Source organism: Tachyglossus aculeatus, chromosome Y2 (assembly GCF_015852505.1).
Source record: "Tachyglossus aculeatus isolate mTacAcu1 chromosome Y2, mTacAcu1.pri, whole genome shotgun sequence".
Taxonomy (NCBI): Eukaryota; Metazoa; Chordata; class Mammalia; order Monotremata; family Tachyglossidae; genus Tachyglossus; species Tachyglossus aculeatus.
The window spans coordinates 4,266,574-4,285,050 of record NC_052094.1 but is presented as its reverse complement, the minus strand read 5'-3'; the positions used below and the strand labels follow the sequence as shown (position 1 = coordinate 4,285,050).

At 41.1% G+C, this 18,477-nt stretch overlaps 1 protein-coding gene across 1 annotated transcript in view; it reads left to right on the top strand.

The window, feature by feature from the left end:
• The window catches only part of EXOC2 (exocyst complex component 2), a 254,838-nt gene that overhangs the window by 76,038 nt on the left and 160,323 nt on the right, over nucleotides 1–18,477 (top strand). The window contains 5 exon segments of the mRNA XM_038768085.1: nucleotides 6,101–6,277; nucleotides 10,622–10,748; nucleotides 14,993–15,106; nucleotides 15,203–15,274; nucleotides 16,179–16,237. Of these exon segments, the coding sequence (XP_038624013.1) occupies nucleotides 6,101–6,277; nucleotides 10,622–10,748; nucleotides 14,993–15,106; nucleotides 15,203–15,274; nucleotides 16,179–16,237 (549 nt within the window).

Sequence of the window (18,477 nt, the reverse complement as noted above, 5' to 3'; positions counted from 1 at the left end):
CAGCTGTTTTTACCGAAAGTGGAAAAAAAATCTCCAAGTTGTGCAATGCTGTAACTTTGGGTGGGAAGTTTACTTCCAAAGTGCAACTAACAATTATCTCTTGCCCTCAGGGTAAGGATTGATAGCTTGTGCAATTTTTAATCACAATTTGAATTTCAGATAAGGTTATTCTTACTTTTCAAGTGTGTGATACCTTTATAAACCTCAGTACAATTTATCTTTAAATCTGTAGTCTCAGGACAAGATGAAGTAAATTGAAGCAAGCATAAATGCTAATCATTGGTGGATTTTTAAGTTGGACAGTATCTACAGTGGCCAAGTTAAACCTCATTTCCAAATAAAGTACGTTATGTGTGTCTACACAGTGCTTGTCTATTTCCTTTTTTTCCACATAAATAATCGGTTTCTGGGTAGCAAGTTTTATTTAACAATAAAGATAGAACTCTAGTCATGGGTAATGAATGGTAGACATACTCTTGTAGCTTTGTTCTCCTTTGTGTTGATGCTGTTTCATCTCCTGGAAAAATGACCGTGTTGAAAGATAGTGTCTATATTTTTCCAAACTCCGAGTGGAAAGGGGAGCAGCATAAGTCTTCAGGGGACTGGACCTCTTGAGATGACCCACCACATACAGCACTCACCCAGCTGCCTCTGTCAACACCGGTTGCTTTTGCTGGAGCAGTCCATTGCATCGTGGTGGCAATTTCTGCAGCTGATGTCAGCTGGATCCTGGAATTCCAGCCAAGCCAGGAATGCATGCACTAGAAACCTTTAGGTGACAGCTCTCTTTGGAGATGCAGCCTCACCTACTGGAAAGAACTCGGGCCTGGGAGTTGTGGGATCTGAGTTCTAATCCCTGCCGCATAACCGGAGGCAAGTTACCTGACTTCTCTGGGACTCCATTTCCTCATCTCTGTTTCATCTCATCGTTGGTATGATCTTTGGTATGATCATCTCATCTTTGGTATCCTTAAATTAGACAAACTGACTGTACCAGATTTTTCTGGTCAGTGTGAATAGAGAAAGTAAAATGTTTCTGATTTTGGCCCCTGATCCCTTTGCTTATTTTTTCCATAAATTAAATTGATCACATTATAGAAATAGACAATACAAAGCAAAGCAAGTTTAAAGGGTAGCCGGCAGTGCAACCGTACTAGTCATAGTGCTGAACCTGAGGTACTCCTTAGAATTGGAATGGCCAAGGGTGTCTGTTTTTCATTGCGAGTTTTTGATAAATTTGAAAGAGCATCAGAAATGGAAAGAGTAGGGATGGGAGAAAGAGAAAGGAAGAAAAAGAGGGAAAGGTAAATAAGAAAGGAAAGACATAAGAGAAGCCGCATTGCCTAGAAGGAAGAGCATAAGCCTGGCAGTCAGAGGATCTGGATTCTCATCTTGACAATGCCTCTTGCCTGCTGTCACACTATGGGCAAGTCACTTAACTCCTATGTGCCTCAGTTTCTCCATCTGCAAAATGGAGATTTGATACCAGTTCCCCCTCCTACTTAGACTGTGTGCCTCATGTGAGACCTGATCATCTTGCATGTTCCCCAGTGTTTAGTTGCATTCTTGGCACATAGTAAGTGCTTAACAAATGCCCCAGTTATTATTCAGTGTACTCACTGTTCAGTCAGTCAATCATATTTGAGTGCTTAGTATGTGCAGAACTCTGTACTAAACACATGGGAGAGTACAGTATAACAATAAACAGACCCATTCCTTTCCCACAAGCAGCTGCTTCTCTTCTCTTTTGCTGCTTTTGGTTACTTGATGGATACCCTAAGACTGGGCACTAACAGCTTGGGAGAGAAGGAGCAGAGAGAGGGTGGTGCTCTGAGGCTCCCCAGGCTCACCTGCCTGAAAAGCAGCAATTCTTCAGAATCCTGCTGCAAGGACCTGTTGAAGGGGCCATCCACCCATCGGGGAATCTTAAGGGAGCTGCTGTGGGGTGTGGGCATCATCCTATAGCACAGGTACTGCTTGACTGGACAGCCTTTTAGAAGAGCCTAACGCTGTGGCTGTGATGTGCCCTTTGGGGCACTATTGGAGTGGAGTTCCAGTGTTGGTGGGGCAGGGGGAACTTCCCATTCCAAGATAGGGTGAGGATCAGAAAACTGGCAGCAGCATTCTCTTTCTCCTCCTCCAGGGCCACTCTTTTGCTAGGGCATGCTGGGGGCACAGTCTCTTCCCAGTATGCCAGCCACCCACAGTGATTCTGGTTTCATCTCTAGAAACTGACCTGCTGTGGGGAGACAGAGGAGCAGGAAGCAGTTTACTTCATGTAAGTAGCAAAGAGGATGGTTCAGTCTCAAAGGCCTACCAGCTGAAGGCCAGGAATAGAGCTACCATCTTGGCTTCATCTCTGGCACTTATCTGAATCCATGGGCTGGGGCTCGTTAACCCCAAGAGGAGTGGGGCCAAAGCTAATCATTCTCACGGTGCCTAGGCAGCGAAGGCTGTGGCTCTTATGGGACCTATAAAGAGGACACCTCTGGTCAGTGCTCAAATTAAAAATGATATGGTTTCTGATTGGCCCCGTTTCCTATTTGGTTAAATAGAACTCTCTAGTTAGTGACAGTATACCATACTGATTTTGCAGCCTACGTCATCACTTCAAATTAGGTTTTGGCGGTTGGAAAGCTTCAAAGTGGCCTGAACTATGTTTATCACCGGTATGCAAAGTGAGAAAGAATCCAGTTCTTTGTTTCGGGATTTAAAATAATTGTAGGAAGGTCGGGGATAACATTTTCTCAGATATGTCTTCATTGGTCCTTAGACCAGGAATGGCCCAGGCCTTCCTACTGAAGAGCCGTAAACTCAAATTACAGTATGGCCATAAGCTGCAGATTTTTCAAAATTCCTTGAACCAGAATTGTGACAGGCATTCCAGAGCAGAGAGGGAAATTGATGAGCAGCGGCAGCAGCAAGCAGGGGATTATCTTAGTGGAAAGAGCACAGGCCTGGGAGTCAGAGGTTGTGGGTTCTAATCCTGGCTCCGTCACTTGTCTGCTGTGTGACCTAGGGCAAGCCACTTAATTTCTCCTTGCCTTCGTTACTTCATATGTAAAATGAGGATTAAGACTGTAAGCCCCATATGGGATAACCTGATTACTTTGTATCTACCCCAGTGCTTAGAACAGTTCTTGGTACATAGTAAGTGCTTAACAAATACCATCACTATCATCATTAGCTGAGTCTGGGGCTGGGTGCCATTCTTTTCCTGGGCTAGGCCCAGGAGGGTGAGAGCACTGCCATCACAAGAGTTGGAGCAGGGGCAAAATGCAGCCTGTTACATCGTGGCGAAATAATATATAATGGTACTTGTTAAGTGCTTACTATGTGCTAAACACCACTCTAAATGCTGAGGTAGATGCCAGTTAAGTTGGACAGAGTCCCTATCCCACATGGAGCTCACAAGTTAAATAGGGTGGGATTAAGTATTAATCCCCATTTTATAGATAAGGTAACTGAGTCACAGAGAATGATAATGATTATGGTATTTGTTAAGCAATTGCAATGTGCTAAGCATTGGTGTCGATACAAGGTAATCAGGTTGGACACAGTCCTTGTCCCACATGGGGCTCACAGTCTCAATTCCCAATTTACAGATGAGGGAACTGAGGCCCAGAGAAGTGAAGTGACTTGCCCAAGGTCACACAGCAGACAAGTGGCTGAGCCGGGATTAGAACCCTTGGCCTCCTGACTCCCGGTCCCTTGCTCTATCGACTAATCCAGGCTGCTTTTCATGAGAAGTTAAGTGACTTCCCCAAGGTCATACAGCAGACAAGTGGCAGAGGCAGAATTAGAACCAATTAGAACCCAGGTCTTTCCAGTCCTGTGCTCTTTCCGCTAGGCCACACTGCATATCACTGAGCCACAGTATTACCTAGGTTTTTACCACAAGCTGCACAGTTAGTGAAGAAGAGCTGCCTTTGGCAGTTTTAGGCTAAGGTATGGAAGAGCAGATTTAGAGGGAAGAACTTCCACTTTTTAAACTCTTTCCCTTCTGACACACTCAAGTGCCTTTTCTGCAAAGTAGGCCTAAGTGGGATGACAGGGAGAGTTTAGTGCCCTAAATAGGACTCAAACGTGGTGGAGTCCATGTTGGAGTTATAGGCGATCCATGCCTGGATTCCCCAAGCCACCTGCAACTTCAAGCACCGGATGCCTTCACCGCGGATCTCAGACAGAACTGAGTTAGGAGCCGGGTCTCCTGATCCTCCGAGCTGTGCGCTTTGCCCAGGACTGTCAGCAAGGCTTCAACCCCAGTGCTTGGCTTAGAGGACACTCGATCTTCCATACATGTGTCTTCACCATGCTTTGGAGAGAACGCTCCTGAGAAATTAAGGCCCACTCTTCCCACAACTCCACATCTATCTGGATGCAGCGTGATGTAGTGGTGGAAAGCAAGGTTTGGCTCACAGGCATGGCATCAGTCGAGGTCTGAGTGCTACAGGGAGAGTGTCCCTTAATGTTTTCTTCATGAGGAATGTGAGCTCGAGGGTTTCCATATGACACCTGTCCACGTTTTGTTTTGTTGTCTGTCTCCCCATTCTAGACTGTGAGCCCATTGTTGGGTAGGGGCTGTCTCTATATGTTGCCAACTTGTACTTTCCAAGCGCTTAGTACAGTGCTTTGCACACAGTAAGCACTCAATAAATACGATTGAATGAATGAATGAATTAGAGGTAGGAGAAAGAGGATTCTTGTTGGGGAGGAGCCTTTTCCACATGAAGACTCCATCTCTGTGTTGCCTTGTGAGGTAGCAACCCTTTGGAGCCCTGACCATCAGGAATGATGGGCACCTTTAGGGCATAAGCCCCAGAGCATCATCATCATCATCAATCGTATTTATTGAGCACTTACTATGTGCAGAGCACTATACTAAGCGCTTGGGAAGTACAAATTGGCAACATATAGAGACAGTCCCTACACAACAGTGGGCTCACAGTCTAAAAGGGTGAGACAGAGAACAAAACCAAACATACTAACAAAATAAAATAGAATAGATATGTACAAATAAAATAAATAAATAAATAAGTAGAGTAATAAATATGTACAAACATATACATATATACAGGTGCTGTGGGGAAGGGAAGGAGGTAAGATGGGGAGGATGGAGGGGGGACGAGGGGGAGAGGAAGGAAGGGGCTCAGTCTGGGAAGGCCTCCTGGAGGAGGTGAGCTCTCGGCAGGGTCTTGAAGGGAGGAAGAGAGCTAGCTTGGCGGATGGGCAGAGGGAGGGCATTCCAGGCCTGGGGGATGACGTGGGCCAGGGGTCGATGGTGGGACAGGCGAGAGCGAGGTACGAGAGCAACTGAACATACCCAGGTACTGGAACTGGGGAAGGGCCTGCTAATGGGGTTAAAGCCAACTTGTCTCCCTCAGCCTTACCTGACACTTCAGACCTCACTCTTGGTAAGTTGGATGGGGCTGGAATCACTTGTTTCCTGAGAGATCTTCCCAGCCAGTTCAGCATGGGTTCCAAAGAGGCCCAGTTTGGAGAATATCATGGCACTGGAATTGAGTCTGGCCCTATGTAGACCTTCAATCTAAAGAACTCCAGAATTCTAAGGAAAATCTGCCACAAGGCTTCTTCAGTACCCTTCCCCATTCTGCAAGGAATCCACTAAAGAGCAGTAGTAGGAGAAATCTAAACAATTGTCTTCAGAGTGTGGTGAGTTGGTATTTTTAGTGGAAAAAGTTCATGGCTTACTTATGGTTTGGGGTTCATGCATGTTTGTCTGGCAACCTTCTGTGAGTCTGACCTCTAATGGCTTGGAAAATATTATGTGTGACACCCAATTTCAAGCTATCTAAATAGTAACATATTTACGTTGGTGTGGAAAGGTCAATGCAAAAATTGTCAAAGTGTCACTCAAGACAGTTTGGTTAGCATTAGAACACTGTTCTATTTATTGGCTTGCAGTGAGGCTAATGGATAAATTTAATTGTTAACAACAGATATTCAACAGAGATGTTTGTACTGCTAAATGAATATTTAAGCTGAAAAAAACCCAAGCACTGTCTTCTGTTTACTATTTTATAGTGTAAAACACTTTATGCGATTTCTTTTTGTCTGATGGTCATTCTTTGTTTTACAGGTTTGACAGTTTGTGGACACAATTGCCTTCTGACTGCAGAGTGGATGTCTGCCAGTAAAATTGTGTGTCGAGTGGGACCAGCTAAGAATGATATGGGCAACATTGTTGTCACAACCAAGTCAGGTGGCAAAGGAACTTCTATAGTCTCTTTTAAGCTTCTTAAGCTGGAAAAAATAAGTATCATGCCTTCAACATCATCATCATCAATCGTATTTATTGAGCGCTTACTATGTGCAGAGCACTGTACTAAGCGCTTGGGAAGTACAAATTGGCAACATATAGAGACAGTCCCTACCCAACAGTGGGCTCACAGTCTAAAAGGGGGAGACAGAGAACAAAACCAAACATACTAACAAAATAAAATAAATAGAATAGATATGTACAAATAAAATAAATAAATAAATAGAGTAATAAATATGTACAAACATATGTACATGTATACAGGTGCTGTGGGGAAGGGAAGGAGGTAAGATGCGGGGGATGGAGAGGGGGACGAGGGGGAGAGGAAGGAAGGGGCTCAGTCTGGGAAGGCCTCCTGGAGGAGGTGAGCTTTCAGTAGGGCCTTGAAGGGAGGAAGAGAGCTAGCTTGGCGGATGGGCAGAGGGAAGGCATTCCAGGCCCGGGGGATGACGTGCGCCGGGGGTTGATAGCGGGACAGGCGAGAGCGAGGTATGGTGAGGAGATCAGCAGTGGAGGAGCGGAGGGTGCGGACTCGTCTGTAGAAGGAGAGAAGGGAGGTGAGGTAGGAGGGGGCGAGGTGATGGGGAGCCTTGAAGCCCAGGGTGAGGAGTTTCTGCCTGATGCGCAGATTGATTGGTAGCCACTGGAGATTTTTGAGGAGGGGAGTGATATGCCTAGAGCGTTTCTGGACAAAGATAATCTGGGCAGCAGCATGAAGTATGGATTGAAGTGGAGAGAGACACGAGGATGGGAGATCAGAGAGAAAGCTGATGCAGTAGTCCAGACGGGATAGGATGAGAGCTTGAATGAGCAGGGTAGCGGTTGGGTTGGAGAGGAGAGGGCGGATCTTGGCAATGTTGTGGAGCTGAGACCGGCAGGTTTTGGTCACGACTTGGATGTGAGGGGTGAATGAGAGAGCGGAGTCGAGGATGACACCAAGGTTGCGGGCTTGTGAGACGGGAAGGATGGTAGTGCTGTCAACAGAGGTTTGGGAGGGAAGACAAGGAGTTCAGTCTTGGACATGTTGAGCTTTAGGTGGCGGGCAGACATCCAGATGGAGATGTCCTGAAGGCAGGAGGAGATGCGAGCCTGGAGAGAGGGGGAGAGAGCAGGGGCAGAGATGTAGATCTGGGTGTCATCAGCGTAGAGATGATAGTTGAAGCCGTGGGAGCGAACGAGGTCACCAAGGGAGTGCGTGTAGATGGAGAACAGAAGGGGACCAAGCACTGAACCTTGGGGAACCCCCACAGTGAGAGAATGGGAGGGGGAGGAGGAGCCTGCAAAAGAGACTGAGAAAGAACGACCGGAGAGGTAAGAGGAGAACCAGGAGAGGACGGAGTCTGTGAAGCCAATGTCAGATAGCGTGTTGAGAAGAAGGGGGTGGTCCACAGTGTCAAAGGCAGCTGAGAGGTCGAGAAGGATTAGGACAGAGTAGGAGCCGTTGGATTTGGCAAGCAGGAGGTCATTGGTGACCTTTGAGAGGGCAGTTTCTGTGGAATGTAGGGGACGGAAGCCAGACTGGAGGGGGTCGAGGAGAGAGTTGTTGAGGAATTCTAGGCAGCGAGTGTAGACAACTCGTTGTTCTTTGTGTGGAACCATCAGAATCAGCAGTTATTTTACTTATTATAGTGTTCGTAGGAGTCTCATCTAATTGGGAATTCGATAGCCCTAATCTATTATTCCTTTATCTCTTTGGCTGACTGTTTAGACCACACAAACCCTTTGAGATGTGTATCATTGTTAATTGTTCATTGTGCCTTCTGAGGGCAAAATTTGATCCTTTAACAATTACACTACTGAGATTTTTTTAAATTTGAAAATCCTTAAAAATTTTCCCTTCTCCACCCATTTCAGAATGTCTGTATGCTGTACAAAAGGGTGAGAGCTGCTCAATCAAGATTCCTGAGCATAAAGCACCTTTGTAGAAGCAGTTGTGGAAGTATGCTCTTAAAACCCAACAACAATTATCCAGCTAAGGGAAGGAACTGGTTGTTTAAAACCGTTTCTCTGGTCTGTTTTGATTTTATTAGAACACAAATTATTTCTGCGAGATGGGTCTTTTTAATACTCTAACTGTTTGATAGTTCAAGTAAATCATGTGGAAGTTGGATCCCCAAATGTGTTTAACCCATAATAAATTTGTAATCTTTTTTATCTGTGGAATTTTTATTAGATCCTTTCTAATTCTCACCCTTTCTCAGTGTTTAGTACAGTGCTTTGTGTGCAGTAAGCACTTAATACTGTTACTACTATGTGAAACTACTGGCTGTAGAGAAATTCAAAACATTTTTATGTCCTTGCAAGTGATCATTTTGAGATGATTGCAATAATGTGGGGCAGAGTAGTAGCCCTTATTTTATGTAATTATATTTATGGAACTTTGAGATTCAGTCGCTGTGGTAAATACTGGAAAATCTCGCTTACCATTCAACACTAAAACCTAGAGTTTTTCAAAAGACAACCGAGGTTGTAAATCTGGAATTCAACTCATAAGAAACCAGAAGGAAGGATACAAAATGTGGATTTTGCTAAAATGAAGTGCCTGTTAGTTTTCCTCCAAAAACATCCGGCTTCTGGTTTCCAACCACAGTGTTAGTTCTGTGACAAAACCTGGGGACTGTAAACAGCTGTTTGGTAGGAGCCAGAGTTGGATAACTGTTTTTTAAAAAAATCCTTTGAATACTCCCTCAATAATATGGGTACCAGAATTCCTTTGGGAAAAATATGATCCTCCCATTCAAGTGCAGTTGTGTACAAACTCACTTTCTCATCATAGACCCCAAAGTGAATTTCACCACAGCAAAGGAGAAATGCTTCCTGTGAATCTAAATGTATCTTTAAACAGTGAATCAAAAGGCATGACTGCCAAAGCTGAGTTGGCAACATTTATGCTAATAATACACAAACAAGGAAATAGCTAGGGTAATGTTAATTTGCAAGATTTCCAAATTAGTATGGGAAAAGTGAAAGCCACTTCTTATACTTTGAGTCCATTTTCAATGTTTCACTTTATTTGAGATCAAAGATGTCCCCTAACTACTTACCCCAAGATTGTAATGCCTCATATTAATAGTAAATCCTAAATTTCAACCCAAAAAGCTGGTTTATGGGTCAGTGAAAAATAATCTGAAACAAAAATCTTCTCATAAGTTAAGGCTCCCAGCGTGTTCTTAGCATCGCATGCTTAAGTCTTTCCAGCAATTTTTCAAAAAGAAGAAACATTTCCAAAATATTCCTTCCGGATGACTACTTCAGATCACTGTGATGAATGTACTCAGTTCTGCCATAGCGTGGGTGTGTTTTCTTTATGCAATTTGGCTAGAATTCTGTTAGGGAATTAGGGAACATTTTAACGATTCCGGGTCAGTGGAAGTATTTTGTGCATGTACACAGCACTGGATACTTTGAATACTGCAGTGTAGGTTTTTCTTTGTATAAGGGTTTGCAAGACGTAATGCTCTTGTGATCTCAGGGAACTGGCTATGCTATCTGCTGATCTCATGGATTGTAATCTGATGAATTCAGTTCTCTTTTCATTCATTCAGTCATATTTATTGAGTGCTTACTGTGCCTTGAGCGCTGTACTAAGCACTTGGGAAGTACAAGTCGGCAACAGATAGAGATGGTCCCTACTCAACAAAGGGCCCACAGTCTAGAAAGAGGAGAATACAACAAAACAAAACAAGTAGACAGGTGTCAAAACTGTCAGAAGAAATAGAATTATAGCTATATGCACATCATTAATGAAATAGAGTAGTACACATGTACAAGTAAAATAACTAATAACTTCTAACTCGGGGGTTTGGGGATTGCAAAACTTGTGATGTAATACTCAACCTGTCTAATCTCACACTTGTGCACAGTCTTATCTTCTAGCTTTGCATCATGCTGTATCGTAACAGGCTTTGTCAGAAGACTGTTCCCCGATTTTCAAGAAGTGGTCTAGTTAAAATGTGTCGTAAAGACTTTTGTTATGGCAAAGTTGAGTTTACTTTTGGTAATGCATTGGCAATTGTTTGGCATGAAATCTACCTTGTCTTTCTCTATTAACTACATCAGTCCTAACAGAACTTTTCAGAGATTTTAATTTTTATCATCCCCCAAATGTATGAAATGCCCCATGGAATCGAGAATATACTTTGCTTCATTTTTGATAGTTTCCTGGATGACTTAAATATGTGATTATCATAATTGTATTCAGGCTTCTTTACTGTCAGCTTCCAAAATATTACTTCAGCCTGCATTTTGTATTACAGTTTAAAGCATTAAATCAATGTGGCAGGAAGTAGGTGGTTCAGGTGGCCTTTGTTATTTTAAGGACCTCTGTCCCATTCTCTCTAGGTATCTTAGATCAGTCGACCATCTGGGTGGATGAACTGAACTATTACAATGTGCACACTGACAGGAATAAAGGGATTTCTCCCTTTTCCCTACAGCCAGCTAACCTGCTTGGCATTGAAATTGAGAAGTGAGTACCAAATGCTTTTAATTTTCTTTGTTTATCAGTTGCTTGCGGTGAAGTTGAAGTGACAGAACAAGTAGGAAACTGGGACCAAGAAGATGCAATTTGATGATGGTACCATTCCTGGCATGTTACGAGTCTGGTTGCTAACCACATGTCAAACCTGATCAGTTTTTGGAACACCGAAGTACTGATTAATTAAAATTTTCATCATCCTATTCATCTGGGGGCCTTTGGTGAATGCTTTTGTTAGTGATTAATTGGAGTTTGTTTTCTGGTGAATTTTACTGAACTAACCAAAATTATGGCATATTATATGCTAAGCACTGGGATAGATAGAGGGTGATCAGATTGGACACAGATTGGACACAGTCCCTGCCCCACACAGGGTTCAAAATTAATTTTATCTGCATTTTACAGATTGAGAAAAATGTGTCAGCTAGGTTGTGACTTCCTCAAAGTCACATCCCAAAATACTGGGCTGTGTTGGGATTGATAATTTTAATTGTTGGTTTTGTTGAGCACTTGCTATGTATTAAGCATGGGGTAGATATAATCAGATCAGCAACATTCCCTTTCCCACAAGGGGCTCATAATCTAAAAAAGGAGGGAGAATGGCAATAAAATCCCCATTTTATAGATGAGGAAACTGAAGCACAAAGAAATTAAAAGATTTACCCCAAGTCACAGAGCAGCCCGTAATGGAACTTGGATTATAATCTGGGTCTTCTGATTTCCAGTCCTTTAGTTTTTTCACCAGGCCACACTGCCTCCACTAACTTCCCAATCTTGTGGGATGATTTTGTTGTAAAACTTGTGTGCTGTGTAACAATGGGCAAGTCACTTAATTTTTCTGGGACTCAGTTATCTCATATGCTAAATGGGGATTAAGACTATGAGACCTATGTGAGACAAGGACTGTGTCCAACCCGATTATCCTGTATCTACCCTAGCACTTAGTACAGTCCCTGCCACTTAGTAAGCATTTAACAAATACCATAAAAAAAACCCAAAACAAAAATACTGCTTGTGGCTATGGGTCCAGATCAGGGCAAAGTTTTATGGAGTCTCAAAGTGTCATTGAAGGATAAAACCAGTTTTTCCTTGCTTGGAGGATGACTGAAATTTGTTCAAACTCCTCAGGAACAAATGGGCTTCTGGCCAGAGGTGAACTAGTTTTTTAACCTTCATTCATCTTCTTCATTTTCCTGTGGTGGAGTCGAGAGCTGGACAGGTGATAAATTATATTGGTTAGCTTTCCTCTCTGAAGAGCACTAAATCATCTGATTTAAAGCTATTTAAACAGTTTGCAGTGACCATAAAAATTGTAATAGCCTGGCAAACAAGCTTTTTAAAAAATTCTAAAATATTAGCATTGTATTTAAAATTTTCTTTTTAATAGGAAAAACAAAGTTCAATCAATAATTCTTAGTAGTCAATAAAAATGGCTCTTTGTGTCCAGAAAGATTTTTTTTCATCTTTGCAAAGGTAAAGATTATTGCATTGTTTTAATGAAACAAATATACCATTGTGCATTGAATGACCAGAATCAGCCATTCGTTGATATTGTGTATGCACGCAGTCAGTCTGCTTTTTAGTCTTGGATAAAAAACAGGATATTGAAATACGTAACACCTCTTTCTTACCAATGGCACTTGTCTGCCAAGCCAACAAAATTATAAAATTCCATGCCTACAGTTTTGGGGGTATAATTTATAAGCAATTAAAATTTTAACTTATTTGCTAAAATATGATTTTTATTAGATAACAAATGCTTCAAAAAAGTTCATATTTGCTATCAATTGGCATTGGGGGAGCAGTGTGTGGTCACATTCTGTGGTGAACTTTGTCGTAATGAAACAATCCTAAGGCTAGCTGATGTAGCAGAATCAGTTTTTGATATTCATTGATGTTATTGAGTGCTTACTCCATACTGTACTTAGCTCTTAGGAGAGTAGCTACATGTTTGCTTATGTGTCCAGGTTCAGCAGTTTTGTTAATACATTCATGCCTGGTTGTAACTTGCAATCAGCCAGTTTTAGCTCCTGGAATTTCTTTGTTTGTAATAATAATAATAATAACAATGGCATTTATTAAGTGCTTACTATGTGCAAAGCACTGTTTTAAGCGCTGGGGAGGTTACAAGGTGAACAGGTTGTCCCACCGGGGGCTCGTGGTATTAATCCCCATTTTACAGTTGAGGTAACTGAGGCACAGAGAAGTTAAGTGACTTGCCCAAAGCTGGCAGAGCTGGGATTTGAACCCATTTATTTTATTTTGTTAGTATGTTTGGTTTTGTTCTCTGTCTCCCCCTTTTAGACTGTGAGCCCACTGTTCGGTAGGTACTGTCTCTATATGTTGCCAATTTGTACTTCCCAAGCGCTTAGTTCAGTGCTCTGCACATAGTAAGTGCTCAATAAATACGATTGATGATGATGATGATGAACCCATGACCTCTGACTCCAAAGCTCGGGCTTTTTCCACTGAGCCACACCCGGGGGAGTACAGTCCAGTCCAGTCCAATACAATACAGTTTGTACAGTCCATTGTGTTCAAATCTGTTTTTAGAGTATTTTACTTTTGAAATTTTTCATTACCAAGTGGTTCAACTAGAATGCATCCCAGTTTCTCATGAAAAAGAACAGGTGAACAGAATTCCTGAAACAGTGGACTAGGCACTTGGTAAAGATTAGAATCCCCAGTTTTGTTCTTGGTATTTTTCTATCCAAGGCTATTTATGCATAAACCACAATTAAACTATTCATCCAAATTTTGTTTCAGTTGTGTTCTCTCAGAGTGGCACCCACAGGGATTCTTCAGAGTTGCCAGTAATTCAGCCCATTTTTGTTTTCTTTCCAGTCTTCTCAAGAGCAAATAGCCTCTTCACGCACCCATTTGCCCCCTCTCTCTTAGTTCTCTTGTGCATTTGCTTTCCTGTACGGGTTTTCACCTGGGAAGATTATTTTAAGTCTATATGCTCTTGCAGATTTCATATCACTACATTGTATATATAACAAATAGTTATTACAGAAAATTAAAATGGAATGAAGGAGAATGGACTTATCAAAAAATTGAATTATCATTCGCAAAATTTGAAGATATTTTTAACCAAATAAAAATAACATGGCCGAATGAAGAAAAAATGTCACAACATCGAAAAATTTAAGATACTGAATGCAGCAATTGCTGTACAAAACCATAGGGGAGGAAAGTCCTTGCTTAACACAGTTCTCTTAATCTTAAAAGACCCGGAGTTTTTCTGATGTTATCTCCAGGAAAGTTACTTTAGGCATCCAAAATATTTAATCCCTTGACCTAAAAAGGGAAAATAGAGAAAAAGAAAAGCCGTAGAACATGACCCATATTCCAGCTTTTAAAAAAAATGACTTTCAATTTCACCTTACACAATTTTAAAAAGATGACTGCAGGATTAATAGACTCTATTCAGATGTGAAGGGGATTTCACATCTTCCAGAATCCCCTTCCAGAAACCTTTTCCAAAATTTGGAAATGCTGTTTGGAAAAATGCTACCTCGGGTTGCTTTTAACAAGTTAAAAATAAAGAGATGATCTATTTTTGACTTTCCACTCTTTATCCTTGAAAGGTTTTTTATTGTCTTTGCTTGGAGAAATACATTAACTGGCAGGAAGGTGTGGGGAATTATGGCTTAAGTAAAGAGGGTATTTGTAATAAAGTATTTAACTATGTTTATGATGAATTACCAGATTAAATGGGTGGGTAAGCCTTTGAAAGATAAATGACTCAGCTTCCAGTAATTGCAGTGTAAATGTTTATAGAAATTTTCTTCAGCTGACAGTCAAAAAAGTACTTGGAACATTGAGGAATCTGCAGTTTTATGGCCAGTCCATCTAAAGATGAAAAAGAAAGTGAGAGTTGGAGAGTTCAGTTTTCCTTGTTGCTTTTTGATATGTCAGGCTTTAATAAATATTTTATTGATGTACCCAGCATGCATGCTGACATCTTTCAACCCACAAGTTTAACAACTGGTATTTATTGGCCACCTTTGCCTGTTAAGTCCTTCTTATTCTTAAACCTTTAACAGCTGTTTTTTGTACATACACATGGTGCCTCGATGCCTATAAAAGTATTACTAATTGCTGAAAAAAATTAACTTTACTTTGAACAAGGACTAGAACTCACTTGTAAAAAGTCTGTATTTCTGATTTATTGGCTGGGTTGTCACAAATATATATTTCTGTACCTGACTCATATTTGAATGGTGACAAAGATCTGAAACTGGAAGAGAGGGCACCTTGTCCCAATTGGATGAAAGTTTAAAACAGCTTCGGTTCCTCGGGAATACAGCTGAATGCCTATTAGCCTTACATCAAGAAAATTTATTGTGAGTTCCTTTAATATGTTTAGGGAACTGTATTTTGTTAATATTAAATGGAGGAGAATTCATAATGAAACTATCCTGTTATAACTTCTTTGTAAGGCAGTCATTTGGGGATGGCTGCATAACTGATATAATAAATGCAGTCATTTCATTTTTCTACACGCTTTATGAGTGAGGTGAATCTGGTTTCCAAGAAGTGGAGTTGGTCTCTTTGACTTTAGCCAAATACCCCACCCTTCCAACAGGCAGAATGCATGTTAATTACATTTAGAGAAGAGAGAAAGGTGGTAACGTAAAAAATAGTAAAATAGTGATCTAGAGAAGACAGCTGACTGCCAGATTGGCAGATCATGATGTAATGCCTGATTCTAATTCAGCCCTGACAAGAAAGGTTGATTTCTTAAGGCAGCGGAAAAATAAAAATCACCTTAGTCCAAACTTAAGGCTAAAACAAATGACTATTAACTATTGAAATATGCACAGAAGAGCAGCCCAAGCCAATGTTTACTTTCATTTGTTTTCCCTCTGCCAAATCATAAAAACTGTATTTCCCGAAATACAAATTGAAAGCATCACAACTCCGTTCAGACCTCACTGAAAGTAGCATAGTTGAGTTTCTCTCAAAATCATTTGTTGTTTTGCATACTCCATGGCTCATTACTATAAATCAATCTCATACATAAAAGCAAATGTATGGGATTTTAGATTGTGAGCCCGTTGTTGGGTAGGGACCATCTCTATATGTTGCCAGCCTGTACTTCCCAAGTGCGTAATACAGTGTTATGCACACAGTAAGTGCTCAATAAATACAATTGAATGAACGAATGAATGCTGACACGCTACGTAGATTCCAAATGGTTCTATATTCATTCATTCATTCATTCATTCATTCAATCAATCGTATTTATTGAGCACTTATTGTGTGCAGAGCACTGTACTAAGTGCTTGGGAAGTACAAGTTGGCAACATATAGAGACGTTCATTCTTTGCTTCAAAATCAAGAGGACCAAAAGTCCCGGTTTCAGTGGAACGCTCCTGGAATTTTGACTGGACTGTTTTCCATCATCTGCTTTAGGTTCTTAAGACGGGTTTATATCTGGGAAAGCCTTAAGGAAAAATGGTTGAAACTTGAGTGTATTGTAAACCAACTGATGCATTCAATTTCCCTTTTTAAGGAAGGAGGAGGGGTTCAGGGGAGTTGAGGTCCAGGATTCAAAAGCTGTTTTCCCCATCCTTCCTAATGTCCCTTCCTCCTCTTCTTTGCCCTCTTACTCCCTCCCTCTCCTCCTCTACCTCCTCAGGTTCCTCCTCATCCATCTCCTCTTTTTCCTCCCCCTCAACCCCTCCTTCACCTCCTCTTTCCCCTTTTCTCCCTCCATTGATTCCTGCCCATCTTCCTCTTCCTCCCCTCCTCTACTTCCATGCATCCCTTTCCTTTTATCATCACTTTCCCTTTCCACTACTCCCTCTGTTCCCGTGTTCTCCTTAATTTCCAGCCACCTTATGCAAATAAAATATTTGCGCAGTTACTATGGAGGGCCTAGGAGTAGAATAACTGCTGTAGAGCCTGTTGAGAAATGTATGTCAGTTGCAAAAGTTGGAAGCTTGAGGGAGATATCGCTCTCATAAAATCTTCACTATTCTTAATTTTTAATGGAAAAATGCGTATCAGCTTTTCTTCACATGGTATTTTACGTAGTTTCCCTTCCAGAAGTGAGTACATTCAAACTCTTAATTTAACTTCAACTTATCTTTCAAAAAACTTGACGATCACTATACCAAGAGCATTATACAATTTGGGAAGTGTTTATAACAAAAATAAAAGAATGAAAGATCAAGTGGGTCAGACATTGTTTTAATTCCCTGGAAAATACAGTGGCCCTATCAGATCACAGTATCCATCTGACAGCTTAACAATCACATAACTCTAGTATAGATGTTTGATATGAGTCTTGCTTTATCTGAAAAATGAAGCTGAAAAATGAGCTAAGTGTGAAACAAATTCATCTCTGTTTGACCTACTGATCATTGATGTTTTTGTGGGTGAGCTGAATGTGTTACTGCCCATACTAATATTAATATATAGAATATGTATATCAGTGTTTCTGTTTAGACCATAAGCTCATTGTGGACAGGGAATGTCTACTAACTCTGCTGTATTTTAATAATAGTAATAATAATTGTGGTATTTAAACGCTTACTATGTGCCAGGCACTGTTCTAAGCAGTGGGGTAGATATAAGATAATCGGGTTGGACATAGTCCCTGTCCAACCTAGGGCTCACAGTCTTAATCACCATTTTACAGATGAGGGAATTAAGGGACAGAGAGGTGAAGTGACTTCCTCGGGTCATACAGCAAACAAGTGGTGGAGCCGGGATTAGAATCCAGGTACTTCTGACTTCCTGGCCAGTTATCTATCCACTAGGCCATATTGCTTCTCTTGTACGCTCCCAAGCCTTAGAACAGTGCTCGGCACACAGTAAGCGCTTATGATGCTCCGCAGTAAGCCACTGATGATGAATAGCATTCCAGGCAGAATGGCTGTTCATAATGTGTAATCACCATTGACAAGTCTTCAGTACCCTTATCAGAGTTTTGAGACACCTTTCTACATGAAAACTAAAAAATAAAAATAAAAAGATTGAAATTCCCATCAAAAGGCAAACTCACATTTCTAAAATGCTCAATCCTTATAATTTGTTTCTTATTGAACACCATCATTGAACATGAACATGAACATGAACATTGATCATTGAACACCATTGAACACCATCATATTAATATATGATGTTAAGAAAATTGGGTGATTTCTCTCCTTTTAGCTTTATAAATACTATTGTTAAAATATTGCACTTGGATGAAAAAAAAACTAGGAAAAATAAAATTGCATGTAAAGTAACAAAAACAATTTCAGTTTGAAGTGCAAAATAACTGTCTTCTAGGCTGAGTCAATGCTAAAATAAGGTTTTTTTTTTGTTTCAGAAAATTGAATTACACAACTCTACATACCATAAAATGAAGTTTTTTCCTTTTATTTCTTTGACTTTCTTTTGGTTATCCTAGTTTATTTCCTGTGGAGCATTAGGAATCTTTCCCACAACCTTGATAAGAAGCACAGCCTTAATGACTGATATTTCTTTGCCTTGGTGAGGATGGCATTTATTAAGTGCTCAGTATGTGCAAAGCACTGTTCAAAGCTCTGGGGAGGTAACAAGGAGATCAGGTTGTCCCATGGGGGGCTCTCAGTCTTAATCCCCATTTTATAGATGAGGGAACTGAGGCACAGAGAAGTGAAGTGACTTGCCCAGAGTCACACAGCTGACAAGCGGCAGAGCCAGGATTTGAACCCATGACCTCTGACTCCCACGCCCG